Source organism: Motacilla alba, chromosome 2 (assembly GCF_015832195.1).
Source record: "Motacilla alba alba isolate MOTALB_02 chromosome 2, Motacilla_alba_V1.0_pri, whole genome shotgun sequence".
Lineage (NCBI taxonomy): Eukaryota > Metazoa > Chordata > Aves > Passeriformes > Motacillidae > Motacilla > Motacilla alba.
The window spans coordinates 80822497-80837852 of record NC_052017.1 but is presented as its reverse complement, the minus strand read 5'-3'; the positions used below and the strand labels follow the sequence as shown (position 1 = coordinate 80837852).

Below are 15356 nucleotides of genomic sequence, written 5' to 3'. Positions count from 1 at the left end.
GAAAACCAAGGCAAATAAAGGAGAAAATGTCCTGTGGAATACAACTGCACAGAAGAAATTAAAATAGACCACAGAAAAAAGATAACTCACCTCTCCTCGCGATTCTGTCCCACACAGACGCGACCTCCATGTCGAGGGGTTGGATTGCTGCAGGAACGCTGACGAACTTGAAAGCCTATTCCACAAGTGGTGCTACAAGGTGACCAAGAAGTCCATGGTGTCCAGCCTCCATTTCTGGTAGAATAAAAAGCTCAGGCTCTGTCATCTGTTATACATAGCGAATGGCTGATTAGGTGTGACTGACAGCAGAATCTGGCCTACTAATATTTCTGTAGAAGTCATTAATACTGCATCGTGTTCCATTTCTTCAAGAATACTGAACCAAAATAAAGGTGCTGTGATATTTCATATTCCATGCTTTGCAGTGAATTTGCTTTTGTTTTTAGCAACTGCTAAAATTACCTCCTTACACAAGAATTACAAAGATATGAAGATATTTAGTTGCTTTTGGTCACTTTGTCCTGGGTAAACTACATATGCAAACTCCTGGATCAATGTTCTGAAGCTAACTTTAAATTACACATCACTTTCAGGGAGATTAAAATGTCAAATTTTGCTGCCTTATCTGAAAGGAAAGTGATCAAAGACAGGAGGAAAAGGAGGCTCAGGGGACACCATATTGCTCTTTACAACTACCTGAAAGGAGACTGTAATGAGGTGGGGGCTGATTTCTTCTCCCAGGCATTATCTCTTGATTTTAACAAGGGACAGAATGAGAGAAAATGGCATCATGTTGTGTCAGGAGAGATTTAGATTGGATATTAGGAAAAATTCCTTCGCCAAAGGAGTTGTCAAGCATTGGAGCACGCTGTCCAGGGAAGTGGTGGAGTCACCATCCCTGGAGGTATTAAAAGACTTGCAAATGTTGTACTTGGGGATATGGTTTACTGGTGAACTAGGCAGTGCTTATTAATGGCTGGACTCAATCTGAAGTGTCTTTTCCAGCCTAAATTACTCTGACACTAAAGTAAGCATTTATATGCATTAGTTCTCAATTTCAATTAGTTCTAATTTTCAGTTCATTCTCAATTTCAATTTCAGGTTATTCTGATAAGATGTCAATACCTTGCCTGCAATTTATCAGAAAAGCTAAGAGAGTTCACACGCTTGTATGTACCTTGCATATGTGAAATTTTGGAAAGGACTCCCACATGCCCCTCCCCCCAACCCCTATAAAAAAAAAAAAACACCCTAGAAAAAATATTACAGACCAAAAATCTGAAAAAGAATTCCATATCTTGTACTGGGAAAAAAAATTATGCACTTCAGCTGTTATCCAAAGTTTTAAATGGCTACCTTGCAGTTTTTGTACTGGAAGAACACAAACAGAGATAAAGAAAAATAAAACTTAACTATATTGATCTTTTGATGTTTCATCATAAAAGCAAAAGTCAAAACATTGCCTTACTAATATAGCAGTGTGAACAGAAGCAAGATGTTAAAATAGTAGTGTAATAATGTCAAAGGTAGAATGCAAATCCGGTCCCAAATCACATTCCAAATTCCCTTCTAAACCTGACAGATGTTGTCGGATTGTTCAGTATCTCACAGCATGTTTGTCTTTCCTATCATTCTCCTGACCTGATGCTATATAATATATTGTTAGATTTTTAGTAATTCTCCTAAAATAAACTACTTTCACTTACACAGCTTGCAGTTACCTTGTGCAGAAATACAATCAGTTTTATTCACTATCATGAAGTGATTGTGATGTTGAAAAAAAAAAAAAACAAAACAGAAAGAATCACTGAAAATAAGCAGAATGCAGATATGTTTCATCTTTCAATTAAAGTATGTACAATAAATGTGTAAAATGTTATAAACATGAACTTTTAATGCAGTTCCAAATACGGAATGTTCTGATACGGAATGTTCTGAGTCTCTTTGAAGTGATCTGCTCTCACTGATTTGCTCTGGGAGTGGTCAAGTTCCAGAAGAAGACAAAAGAGTGGCTAAAGAGTTCTATACAGAGTGAAAATAGAACTTGCTATCGTGATACAATTTGAAAGATACAATGAAAACGTTTTTCATTTCTCAGGGCAGAATGGGGACTACAATGGTAATATGAGACCTCAAAAAAAAGTAAGCCATTCTAACTTCCAGAAAAGAAACTTGTATGAATTACAGAACTGAGAAAAAATATCATACTTTATATATTATCTAACACTGTTTTTGCGTTTTTTTTTCTTTCAGAGCTTTTGTTAAAATTACCTGAGGATGTTATTTGGTACACAGCATTTGAAATGACTCTGTGCTCTCTGACTCATTCTCTCTCCTACAGAGTCTGAGAGAAACTTTCAAATGTCCCATTTGCCCTTTCATGCACAGATCAGGATCAGTAGATTTCAGGGAAGATTTCAAAGGGTAGGCTTTATTCTGATTAAGTCAATAAATTTTAAATCACAAATGATAGAACCTGAAATTGTCTTGCATACCTGGAACAGTTGGCAATCTCCATGGTTGGTCCTTCACACAGCCATCCTCCACACTGAGGAGCAGGACTGTCACACACGCGTGTCCTGCAGAGGCAGGAGCCAACACTGGCCCCGTCAGTGTGGGTGCAAGGTTTCCATTGTGACCATGTTCCAAAATGTCCATCCACTGTCAGATTCCTCATCTAGAAACAAACACAACAGAAAAGCTTACCTGAGGCTTGGCAGTTCCTTCACACAACCTCTTTATTCTGCTGTGCATGAAGGTTTAGCCTTCAGCCACCAACAATAGCAGTCTCCACTGGAGAGATACATCCTCCAGACAGCAATCCCCCCTTATAATTCCAGTAGCTGCATAATTTACACAACTTCTGACCAATCTGAGCCACTGGATGCCACCACCATAGCAATAACAGAAATCACAACTAACTGTTACCTTTCACGACCATGCTTGCCTAATTCTTGATTGCCTTCTGTAATCCCTGCTTCCTAAAATTTTCCAGTGAAAATGGAACCTGGAGACGGACTATAAAACCCAAGATCAAAAGGAAGAGCCAGCAGAGGACATGAAAGAAATGAAGAAGAAATTCTCTATGAGGAAGACAAGACACTGGAACAGGTTTCCCATGAGAAACTGTGGATGCCCAATCCATGGAAGTGTTCAAGGCCAGGTTGGATAGGGCTTTGAGCAACATGGTCTGGTGAAAGGCGTCTGTATCCTTGGCAGGGAGGATTCAAACTAAATGATCTTTCAGTTTCCATTCCAATGAAAGAATTCTAAACACAGATGCTGAAGGGTAACAAAACTGGGCTGATCAAACTCAAATCTCCATGACGAGTGTCTTTTTTTGAAAACAGATTTTTTTTTCGTCCTTTTCATAAGGACGAAAAGCAGTTTTAAATATGACAATCTCTAAATATTATATGAAATTCTATGTATAAATCCTAGAAACATCTCCAAAAACAGCATCTAATGCTACATGATGAAACAGTTTGCTCCCACAGAATTCAATTCTCAACCCCTTTGGCTGGAAGGTTCAGACCATTCTCATCTTGACTGGAATGTTTCCATCAAGCAGCTGTAACACACTCAACATGAAATCTTTATTGCCCAGATGGAACAAAATTAGCTAGAAAATGAGTTTTTCTAAAGAAAATGGGGCAGGACCTGGCAAATTCTGCTCCCAGACAAGGCAAATTTTCATAATATTCTTTTAGCAAGGCATTAATCTTGACAAATCTGCTATTCTAAATGGACATTATGGCCACTTTTTAACTTGAATATTAAGGAATTTGCCTTTCGTTTGCTGCATGTTAACTTTGAGTCAAGACAACAGCACCAACAAGTGCAAGTAGCATTTAAATTCACTCTTAGTTAGAATAAATATGTATCACTTGTAGTCATGCATTTTTCATCCAATGCGTCAGAACATAACACTTTAATATTTGCTTACATATTGAAACAGGAATTACAGTTGTAGATTTTCATAACTGATCTGAAATAGTATCTTCCTTTACTATTTTCGGTATTTTAGCAGTGGTGAGTGACGTGTACATTGCACAAATACTTTGAAGATACAAGATATTCAATTAGAACATAAAGCATGTTTCCACTGACACTCTGGATGTTGGCTGCTTCTTTCCACTGTGGCAAAGATACCATAATTTCACTACTAATTATAATTCCCACGGTTTATTTTTCACAAGTATCACTTGTGCAAGAACAGTTATGTGTATATTCTGTCAGCTACAACCGACATAACCATAATCAATAATTTCAAAATCTGTTGACAGCTATTTATTGAAAATAATTCACCAACCTTTGCTCATGTAGAGTTTACATTGATGGGCTTTGTAAGACAACAAGAAATACATCCTTTTAAGTGACAAGCAGTCATGCTCTCTTACACTGCTGGTCCAACAAATATCTATAGTCCATAAACTAACAATTCTATGTCCCCAATCTAATTATGTCAGAGATGTGAAAATACCTTTACTGTTTTCTGTTTCTGTGCTGCATCAAAACATCTTTATTGTTGCACCTACAGTTTTAAACTAAAGCTTGTCTACGGTTACACAAGCTAATAGCTGTCTATGTTTACCATAATACATATTAAGTGGCAGAGCAGTATACATAAAACATAGCTGAAAGCTTGAACTCAGAAAGATAAATTGATGACATATTCTCTTTCTTCATTATTTTTCCTTGCTCCTGGAAAGATCATCCCACTGGGGTCTCTGCTGTTCCCCATGACTCACCAGCTCTGTCTCTCTGTGAATATCTCCCTTTTAGAAGTGATATCAAACAATTTCATCATACAACTTCAGGAAAGCAAAACGTACTGATGAGGGGCCTTTGCAGCCCTCGCCAGAGTCCATGCCCATTAACTTTTCACCATCTGACACCTCAAGGGCAAAATCATAGTCAATGACAATCACATCTTGGCATGGCTACACTCTGCTTTCCCACTCCACCACCCTGGTTTTGTCACTCTTTCTCTTCTGCAGATACCTTTAGACCTTTCTTCCTTCTTAATGTCCTCCAAATATCCACCTTTGTCTCAAGTCTCTTTGCACACACCTCATCTTCCTGCTTTGTGCCTCTGCACTCTGAGTAAAGGTCACAATTTTTAACTCTGTCAAGAGATCTTTGGTTTGAGATTACTTTTGGCAGAATTTAGTGAGTCTGTAGAGTTTCCTGAAGCTCCTAATGAATCCAGATCCCATACTACACTTTCTCTAGGAATAACTGTAAAAATGAAGCCATTTCACTTTGCATACTTTTGTTAAACAAGCGAACAAACAAAACTAAAAGCCCAACCAAAACCAAAATCCTGAAAAAATTTTTTTAATTTTTTTTTACTTTCCTTGTAAAAGCTCCTAGATATTTTTAAGTGATGGATTGCAAGCTGTCCCACTGGAAGATATTTCAAAAAACCAATAAACATTCATTGCCATAAAAAATATTGGATGAATAATAGGGATACATGACCAACTGGAAAAAAATCAAATGTGCCATAGCATTAATTAGTGTCCATATTTATGCACAATTGCTGTACTCATGCCAAATGAAACAACAACCTAAAAATCAAATTGAGCATTAAATCAGAGCAAGATAACCAAAATAACCCCATTTTTCAAAACTGATCTTCAAAGTCCAGAGATGGTAGCACTCATCTATGTTTCCCTTTCACTTCTCTCCTCTATCATGACATGCCTATAAGTACTCAGCCATATTAATAATTCTGTAGGAAATAATTTCTCAAAGGAAACTGGTCACACATTTTACTTCTGGACTAAACTATTGTATAAACAGACCTCTCTCTGATCCAATTTTGGAAGAAACTGGTCATTCATTATCTAAAAAAAAATTCTACAATGTTAAAAAGATCCGAGTAATTTTACTAACAATTAAGATATTGGAAGCAGTTGGGACCAAAAGAGGGAGAGCAAGTTTTGAATATTCTGTTATTTTCTGCTTGCAACTGTGTCTTGAATATATCTAGCACATGTTAAGGATGCACATAGCTCAGTTGCCTACAAAATTAAATTAATTACATCTTGGCTTATATATCCTGTGAGCACAGCACAAAAAAATGCTATAAAAACAAATATTTGAAAGCCTCGCTAAGCAGAATTGTAATTGATTGCAGTTTGCCAGAATACTGTGTTATTTCAGAGGAAGTTTCTGTGAAGTTTTCCAATCTGTTCAATAATGTGTTACTTAGTGTATAAGGCTTTAAAACAGTAAAGGCGTAAACCCACACTTTTCAATTTAGATAATTCTAAAATCTTCCTTATATTATACAAGCTCAATCTGCTAAAGGACAAAATTTCTTAGGAGTTTCACCAGGTTTTTGAATCTCGGATCAGCAGGAAAATTCTCACAGCTGTGGATAAATTTCTAAGCAAGACTTAGGTGCTCCCCTGCTTTGACTAGACTAGATCCTGTGCACATGTCATATAATAGATACTAAATAATTGTTTTTCCAGTTGAATGGAACAGAATGGAATTATGCTTTCTAAATTATTCCTCCCTCCACCCCATCTTGGCCTTGTGTTCTATATCTACAAAAGAAAATAAGGCCTAGTGCCACAACTCAAAGACTGAGCACGTGAGCAGGCTGACTGCCCATGCAAATATCAACAAAATAAGGCATTTCAGTTATCATAGTATTTTTCCCAAAGCTGCTCCTGATTTCAGCTCAAATGCTAATGAAGATTAATACAACACAGGCCTATTTTATTAGTCCTCTATGTGAGAAGGCAGAAGCAAAGGACAGGACTGGATATAAACATTTTTAAAAGTTTTAAAAATTTGAAAAAATGTTTTAAAAATTGTTATTTAATGTTAAACAAAGTCAGAGCACAGGTGCATATTTTCAAGGCCCTCAGAATCAGTGTACTGTTTGTATCTATGAGGATGCTGCAACACATGTAGAGAGCACAAGTCAGAGCTGGAAGAACTTTATATTGATTTTGCCCATCTCTAGTTCACTAACAAAGCCCAGCTTAGAAGAGAGAAGTGTCATCAAGATGTTAAAAGATGTAAACACATGGAGATAAGAACATGAATGCCATGTGAGCATAAGTTCATAGATGCATGTGCTTCACTGGTGAGTGGAGAAAAGATCAAGAAGCCCTTACTAGAATTAAAAGTAGAATTGAGTTGGCATGGCTCCCTCCTCATGGGCAGAAGGACAAAGCAGCAAGGATCTCAAAAAAACCCAAACAAACAACCAAACCAAAACCAAAAAAAACCAACCAGAATAAAATTAAAAATGAGAGATACATATCAAGTTTGTTGGTGCTTTTATATGTTATATTGAATTTATTCAAAATGATTTTTTAAAGAGAAGTGTTAAGCCACTGTAAATATAAACCTTGTATTTATAGTAATTATCACCTCTCTTGTTAGTGTGTGTAAGCCTTAACTTATGGAATTCAGCTTTCCAATTCATGGACTTCAGAAGATGTTATTTGGCTTTTTATATTACCAATAATAATCCTAAAAGAAAAGATTATACCATTAGTGATTAAACTTTTTCAAAGTACATAATGAAGAAAAATTCTTCAGGGAAAAATAAATCAATATCACTAACCTTAGAAAGCATTTGTTTTCAAGGCGGGAAAACAGACATTACAGATAAAAAACAACCACCCTTTGAAATTACTCTAAATAACTTTATAATAGAATTAGTTTAATAAGAAATAGAAAAGAAACTAGATATTCTGCTAAAATCTGATGGGAAAACCTAAGGAAAATGACATTAAATGCAGTTTCCTGAGCTTGAAAAATCAATGCCAGCTCATTTTCATGAAATTCACAAGGAATCAAAGGTTTCAAGAGACAAATGAATGCATTTGGACTTACTGGACACACGGTAATGCTTTGCTCCCACTGACTCATGCTCAGACTTTCTTCCAGCGTTGTGCATTTCTTCATCACCATGTCCCAGCCACAATAAGGGTCTTGGGATCCAATGCATGCACTGTGGATGAAAACCAATCAGATAACCGGGACATTTATCTTCATTTGTACTGACCAAAGATTTCTGAATAACTGTGTAGCATCTCTTGGTATTTCATAGGCAGATAGTGAAATTGATCCCTGTTGTGGTATAGCACAGACAAAATGACCAAAACCAGAGGAAAAATTAATTTGAATGCTAAGATTTCTTTTAAGTGCATAGCTGAATTTCTGTCTGCATGCATGGTATGTTGTCTTGACTATTGTACTTAATTACTAGAGAATTACAGAAATTTATACAGAGAGTATATTGTCTGTTCCAAGTAAAAATTTCAAGAGGTTACAGTTCTTAGTCTTTTCTGTCAGTTTTGGAATTGTAGATATCATCTTTTTCAGAAATCAGAGGACAGTGTCTGCTCTTTGAAATTAATTAGAAAACTTTCTGATCTATTTTCTGCACATGTATAAAATTTATGGAAGTTATTTCAAAGGGGCATCGGAGGCTGCCATCACACCTCTTACATATCGTATGCTGCACTCAACACTCTCTCTTGGGGATACATGAGGAGGGAAAAAAATGGATTACAGAGAAGGATGGTAGTCCAGTTTCATACAGACTCTGAGAGATCCACTGTACGAAAATAGAAGTTATTTCTCTAATGAATAGCAGGCTTCTCTTGCTAAGGTCTAGTGCTAACAGTCCAGGCAATAGGTGTGCAGCTTCATAGCTAAAGATCCGTAAGAAAAGAGGTGGAACTCCCATTATAGTGAAGCACAATATAATTGGTTTAACACTTATAATACCTATAAACTACACATAAAAAATAATGCATTTAAACATTTTTTCTAGATTGTAAAAAATGTTAGACTGATCATTTTTGTTCAACTAAAATCCATGGACATTATCCTTCTCTCTTTAATTATCTGTTCTCATCACCATTGTTGACTGAAGGGCCACAGAGATGATTAAGCAACTGGAGCATCTCTCCAGTGAGGAGAGGCTGAGAGAGCTGGGAGAGCTGTTTAGCCTAGAGAAGAGAAGAGAGGGCTCAGAGAGGATCTCATCAATATGTATGAAACCCTAAAGGGAGCACACAAAGAAGAGGATCCAGGGTATTCAGTAGTACCCAGTGACAGGACTCAGAGACAATGGGCACCAACTGAAACACAGGAGGCTTCAACATCAGGAGACACTGTTACAGAAAGAGTGACTGACCATCGGCACAGATAGCCCAGCAAGCTTCTGGAATCTCCTTCCTTGGAGATATTCAAAAGCCACCTAGATGTGTCCCTGGACAACTGGCTCTGGGAGACCCAGTAAGCATTGGACCAGATGACCAGCAGAGACCCCTGACAACCTCAAGTGTTCTGTGATTCCGTCCTAACTAATTTATGTGTCCTAACTAATGTATGTGTTTTGTTGATATTTCTATTTATCTCTGGCACTCCTCATGTACTTCCATGTTAACACCTGACCAAATGCAGACTTATTAATTCCCTGGAGTGTTATTCCAACATACCATAATTATAAATTTCAAAGAATTCACTTCCACATTCCACTTGGCAAAGTGGATTACCAGTACCATGTGGAGCATAGTTCTCATCTGCAAAAATGGCACAATGTAAGAGGCATAACAGTCAAAATGGGTATGGGTACTCGTAATCAGGATTCCAGCCCAAAGATAAAGCTGCTTGTTAAGGAAATTTGCTGTTCAGAAGAGAGTTGCTGCTGTCGGCTCCTGCAGCTGTGAACGCTTAGTATTTTTGTAACTCAGGCTACCCATGTTTCCATTTAACTATCTAGAAAGTGAGAAGGAACATTAATGCAAATTATGGAAAGTTTTACGTGTCTTGGTCTTTCAGAGTTTGCAAGACATGCTGTCCAGTGCTCTCCTTTTGAGTACCTCTGATAAAGCACATGTTTTATGAGAAAAGAACACAAAAACAAAGGCTGACAATGCACAACTGGCAATGTTGGCAATGGTAACACTGAAATGAGAAGTTGTGCCTCAAAGACAAAGTGCTCAATTTTTGAACTTCAAAGTGTTCATATTTATAAACTCAGTTATTATGCTTTAGAAACTTTTTATTAAAAACAAAAAAATATTTCAAAGTCTTTTGAAATATACTTTCACTTAGAACCATACTCCCTCTTTAGTGGGAATAAGCTGATCCTTCTCCCACTCTGGTATTAGACTCCATTTCCCCTTTTGCTTTTGTTTTCACTTTACCTTTGATTCAAGCATATCAAAAAGACTTGCACCTTTCGTTTCAAGTTACTCAGAAGTTTTAAGTAAGGTGCTAGAAACATGTTTTGACTGTCCTTACAATTTTGTGGTATCAGAACAGATCCTAGTTCTATGGAAGAAAATAAGTTCTTCTAATGCTACGACAAAGAATGTTTGATCACTCTGAACACTGAACAGGGTTTTTTCAGTAGCTGACCATGTTTGGAGTGCTCTGCAGCAAGGTAAAATGAGGTGAATCTTTTCAGAATTTGGTTAAAAAGATCCACTGAGCATATTAAAATTATAAGAATTATAAATTTTAAGAATTTAATAACTCAGCTAACTTTGTGCAGGTGACAATAGGATAAATTCCTCCACAAATTAGAGGCATCACCATTCTTTAATAACAGTTTTCTTTACATTACAATACAGAAATTAATCCTCTAAACATTTGAACTATTTCAAACAGAGCAACAAGAATTTTTTTCAGAGAAATATTCCTCACATGAGAAACTCTAGTTTTGCTGATATTTTTCACTAATGTGCTAATTATTTGTCTCAGACATTATTATATCTTAAGTCTTATATTTTAAAAAGTTTGATTTTTTTAAGTCTTATATCCAGAAAGAAAAAAAACAACCTATAAAGCTGTAATTTCGTATCATCAACCTCCTTCAGCTCACTGTGTCAGACATATTCAGGAGATGTGGCAGGACCTGACTTAAATAGCTGCACTGTTCTCAGGTATTAGCACAAAAATTCTTTTCTGTTTTCCACCCTGCCTCACATCTCAGAGGGTTTTCTTATTTCTTTTTTTCAGATCACCTATATCTCTGAAAAGCAGACATAGTTTCTTTAAAACTTAAAAGAGGGAGGTAATATGAGGGTAAGTTTTTATCCTTACTGCCTAATTATGTCACCTTTTAAAACCATTTTCTTTACTTTGAGGGATGATTCCTTTGATTTAATGCGTGAGTTACAGCAGCTAATTATTTTTATCTACTATGCCTACATAAAACAGAGAAACAGATAACAAAATAAGCTAACAGATAAAAAAACCAGGTAGAATAAAGCTTGTAAGTATAGAAGTATCAGAACTTCTATCTGAAACGGGAAATTTAAAAGGACCTAATTCGCAGTTATGTGTCCTTAGGAAAATTTCATACCATTTGAAGTCTTTTTTCACTAATCTCTCTCCCAAGAGACAGCAGTAAGGGGAACAGTTTCACTTTGTACATGAAATAACGAAAGAAATTATACAACATGGCTGTCAAATTTATGTCAATTTTATGTAACTAAGGAACATGAAAAATCAGATAGCACTACACATCTTTATCTCCTTTTCCTCCCGAATCTTGGTCTAAATTAAAGTAATTTTAGATGCCACTATTGAAAAATTACATAAATTTTAAAGTAGGTATTAGGTATTTCATTTGACAGGGCCCTTTCAGACTGTCACATGGCAAATAATAGAGCTGGAAAATATATTTTGTCATCTTGTCTCTAGAAGTATACCTTACATCTCAATTTCAGCAGAGAATGAATTTTTGTCTGTTAGTCCCAGCAGGCACCAGCTCACATCTCTAAGACTTCACATGATTTGTCCAAGCACTGCTAAAACTGGCACTTTCGTCCAGGAAGGAAATTCAGGAATTAAATTAAACTGGTTCATTTGAAGACTCTTGATGCCACTTACTCTATCAAATCAGCACTCTGCAAAAATATTCAACAACTTCTGGCTTCTCCTGACTGATTCTAATTTTGCTCTCTTTTGTCACTTCACATTTTTTTACCAAATGTAAATGATAGGTAGCAGAGCGTGTCTTCTGCAAGGCACACATTTGGCACTGATGCTACACCTCAGCAATGGGTTTCGACTGACTACTAACAGAACCATAAGCAACTTCACTCTAAAGCAAGCCAGTAGAAGTCAAGTTATTTCTTCCACTATTTTATAATTATCATCAAGTAGGCCAGAAAAATTGTCCACCTTCAGTTATATTTGAGATGATTTATTGAGTCAGAAAATAAGGCAGAACTGAAGACAATTCAGAGCAAAATATGTTAAAAATTTCATAGACTTTTAGACTAAAAAAAATTTATATGTGTTCCAAAGAAAAAAAAAAACCCAAAAACCTTAAGTTTAAAAGCTGCATCATAATACCATTAATTTCAAAAGGATTTTAAAATTTTCTTTGAGGGGAAGAATATATCCCCATATGAATGTGAAAGTGCTAATTCAGGTATCCTCTTGAGCTCTAACATTTATTCATTCATATAAATGCAAGAGGTACATCTTCTAAGACTCTTCAACAAACATTTTTCTGTCTTTACCTATACACAGCATTTCAAAGAACTGAGTCGCCCAACCCTTTCAATAATTTCTACTGAAATATCCATGCCTACATAGTCCCAATTACCACCAAATGTGGCCTGACACTTTGTATATCAGGAATTGGACGAGGGTCACCATCTTATTTTGCAGAAGACAGGTTCATCACTACAAATTCAAACAGAAAACGGAAGCTATAAGCCTGTCTCATGTTCTAGATGAACAGTTCTATCCATTGCTGAATGAATACATGAATGTGATACCAGACAAAGGTACCTATCAGTGTTTTCATTACTACTGGTTTTGCAGCTATATACTGATATACATGTGTGCAATGAAGAACAGGCATCTAAAGACACAGATGACTGATGCAGAAGAACATAAATGGTAGGGACACAACTTATAAAATCCCAAGTAGCTCAAGCTAAGATGCAAATATTCAGAATATTGCTTAACCCTGACCTGAACTGGTAAGAAAATCAAATCCTTTAATCATCTCAGACACTCTGAGCAGACTACCATTGCTTCCTCTTATTTTAATTTTTGTAGCATACCCCAAATATATTTAGATACAATTCAATCTTGCAACATCACTGAAAATACCAGCCTTAAACCCACAAGGTCCTTCCATCAAATCCAGAATCAGAAATTTGTGTATAAAAGTTGTTTATATCAAACAATTTGCTGAATGTTGATGCTTCCAAGTGACTATATATGGATATAGTCACTATATATATCAAATAGTCACTATATATATCAAATGTAAAAGACAACTTTCAGAGCATCCTCTTGACACCCTCCCTTCAGATATTCATATACACTGATAAATCTCCTCTCAAGGCTGAACAGGTCCAACTCCCTCAGTCTCATCTCACAGAAGAGATGCTTCAGACCCTACTCATCTTTGCTGCCCTCTGCTGCACACACTCCAGGAGCTCCATGTCTTTCTTGTCCTGAAGAGTCCAGAACTGCACACAGCACTCCAGATATGGCCTCACCAGAATACAGGGGCAGGATCACCTCCTTCGACCTGCTGGCAGTGCTCTTCCCAGTGTACCCCAGGATGCAATTGGCCTTCCTGGGCCCCACGGCACACAGCTGCACCATGGATAACCTGTCTATCCAGAAGCCACAGGTCCTTCTCTGACAAGCTGCTTTCCAGCATGTCACCTGCAGTCTGTGCTGGTGTCTGGGATGATTCTTCTCCAGGTGCAGGACCCGCACTTGCCTTTGTTGAATTTCAGAAGGCTCCTCTCCACCCATCTCTAAAGCCTGTCAAGGTCCCTCTGAAGGGCTGCACAGACTTCTCGAGTATCGGCCACTCCTCCAGCTTTGTGCCATCAGAGAACTTGCTGAGGAGACATCTGCCCCTTCAGGCAAGTCACTGATGAATAGTTAAACAATACTGGGCCCAGTACTGACCCTTAGGTGACACCAGTAGGCCTCCAACTAGACTGTGACGCTGATCAAAATCCTCTGAGAGCTGGCATTCAGCCATTTCCCAATCCACCTCACTGTCCATTTGTCCAACCCCCACTTCCTGAACTTGTCCGTAAGCACCTACAGTTACTAAGAGTAAACACACTGAACTTAAAATTCCTGAATCTTTTGACATTTTTTAAAGCAACAAAATTAATTACATAATGATATATGAAAACCACAGGACTATTTAAAATATTTTTTTCTTATGTCACACTTTTGTTTAAAATAATATCCTACTAATAAAATCTGAATTGCAAATATGTACTCAAGTCTATCTGGTTTCCTTACATCCTTGCCAACTAAATGCAAAAGACATTTTTCTTTCCCTCATAAGGCTACTTCAAGAAATAAATTCAGAGCAGGCTGTAAAATTCTTGTTGGACAAAAATATCTGCTTACAACACCATACATACATACATACATACATACATACATACATACATACATCACACTTTGAAGAGCTGTCGCTAAATATTTCAGGGGCAGCAAAAGGTAAATGAACAGCTTGTCTCTGATGCATTTTTCAGGACAGACAGACACTTTCTGCAAAATCTTTCATCTTCACAGAGGCAGAAAGGGTCAAGCTATTCCCCCTGCGGTTTGGGACTAATATTTTACTACTTTTGAGTGCAAAAAACTTAAAACTGTGCTTATTTCATAATTCTGCTGACTTTAATAGTGTCCATAAGTTGACATCTACTGAAGATAACTTTTCAGTGTATCTAATACCCAAAAAAAGAATTGCCCTTTTTAATACTTGCTTATAATCTAGACTTGCAGACAGGAGTATGGTTTATCCCAGTCTGGGAAATTTACGAGGACTCTGATTCTGGAATATTACTCTGGAATCACTAATTCAGATCAGTCCTCATGTGGTTCTGGCATTATAATACAGAAGCAGATTTCTCATATTTAAACTGGAATAAAGCCTGCATAATTTGAAATCAGGAAATCCACCTGAATACCCAAAAATAAATACTTTGGAATGATTATTTCCAAACAGCAATTTCAATTTCGTTTGTTGGCAAGCTCTTCTTGGACACATGAGCACCTAGTAATGGTTTAGACCACATACTTGTAATTAGCTTGTATAGTATCAGTATATAGGAATAATTATTTTACTATTTAATGGTATAGAGTGTTTATTACCAGGAAAACAGGTTCCTACTGAGTGTGAGGGTACTTCTGAAAATGCAAAATCTACAGCTAGGGCAAAATAAAGGAATGCAAAAGTGGCTGAAATACTTAAGTCAATGATCTTACTGGACTTCTAGGAATGAAATAAAGTATATTGTTTTCTTCTGCTAGTTAATTCTGTACCCTTTTTAGCATTTTGCTGATAGAGTTTTCTT

The 15356-nt window shown here is 36.7% G+C and overlaps 1 protein-coding gene across 5 annotated transcripts in view; it reads right to left on the bottom strand.

The window, feature by feature from the left end:
- SEMA5A (semaphorin 5A) overlaps nucleotides 1-15356 on the bottom strand; it is a 318036-nt gene that overhangs the window by 75744 nt on the left and 226936 nt on the right. For all 5 annotated transcript variants that reach the window (XM_038128190.1, XM_038128193.1, XM_038128191.1 and 2 more), the window contains 3 exons: nucleotides 7867-7984; nucleotides 2496-2677; nucleotides 91-234 (listed from right to left, as the gene is read on the bottom strand). In XM_038128190.1, coding sequence (XP_037984118.1) covers nucleotides 91-234; nucleotides 2496-2677; nucleotides 7867-7984 — 444 coding nt within the window. The remainder of the gene's footprint in view (nucleotides 1-90; nucleotides 235-2495; nucleotides 2678-7866; nucleotides 7985-15356) is intronic.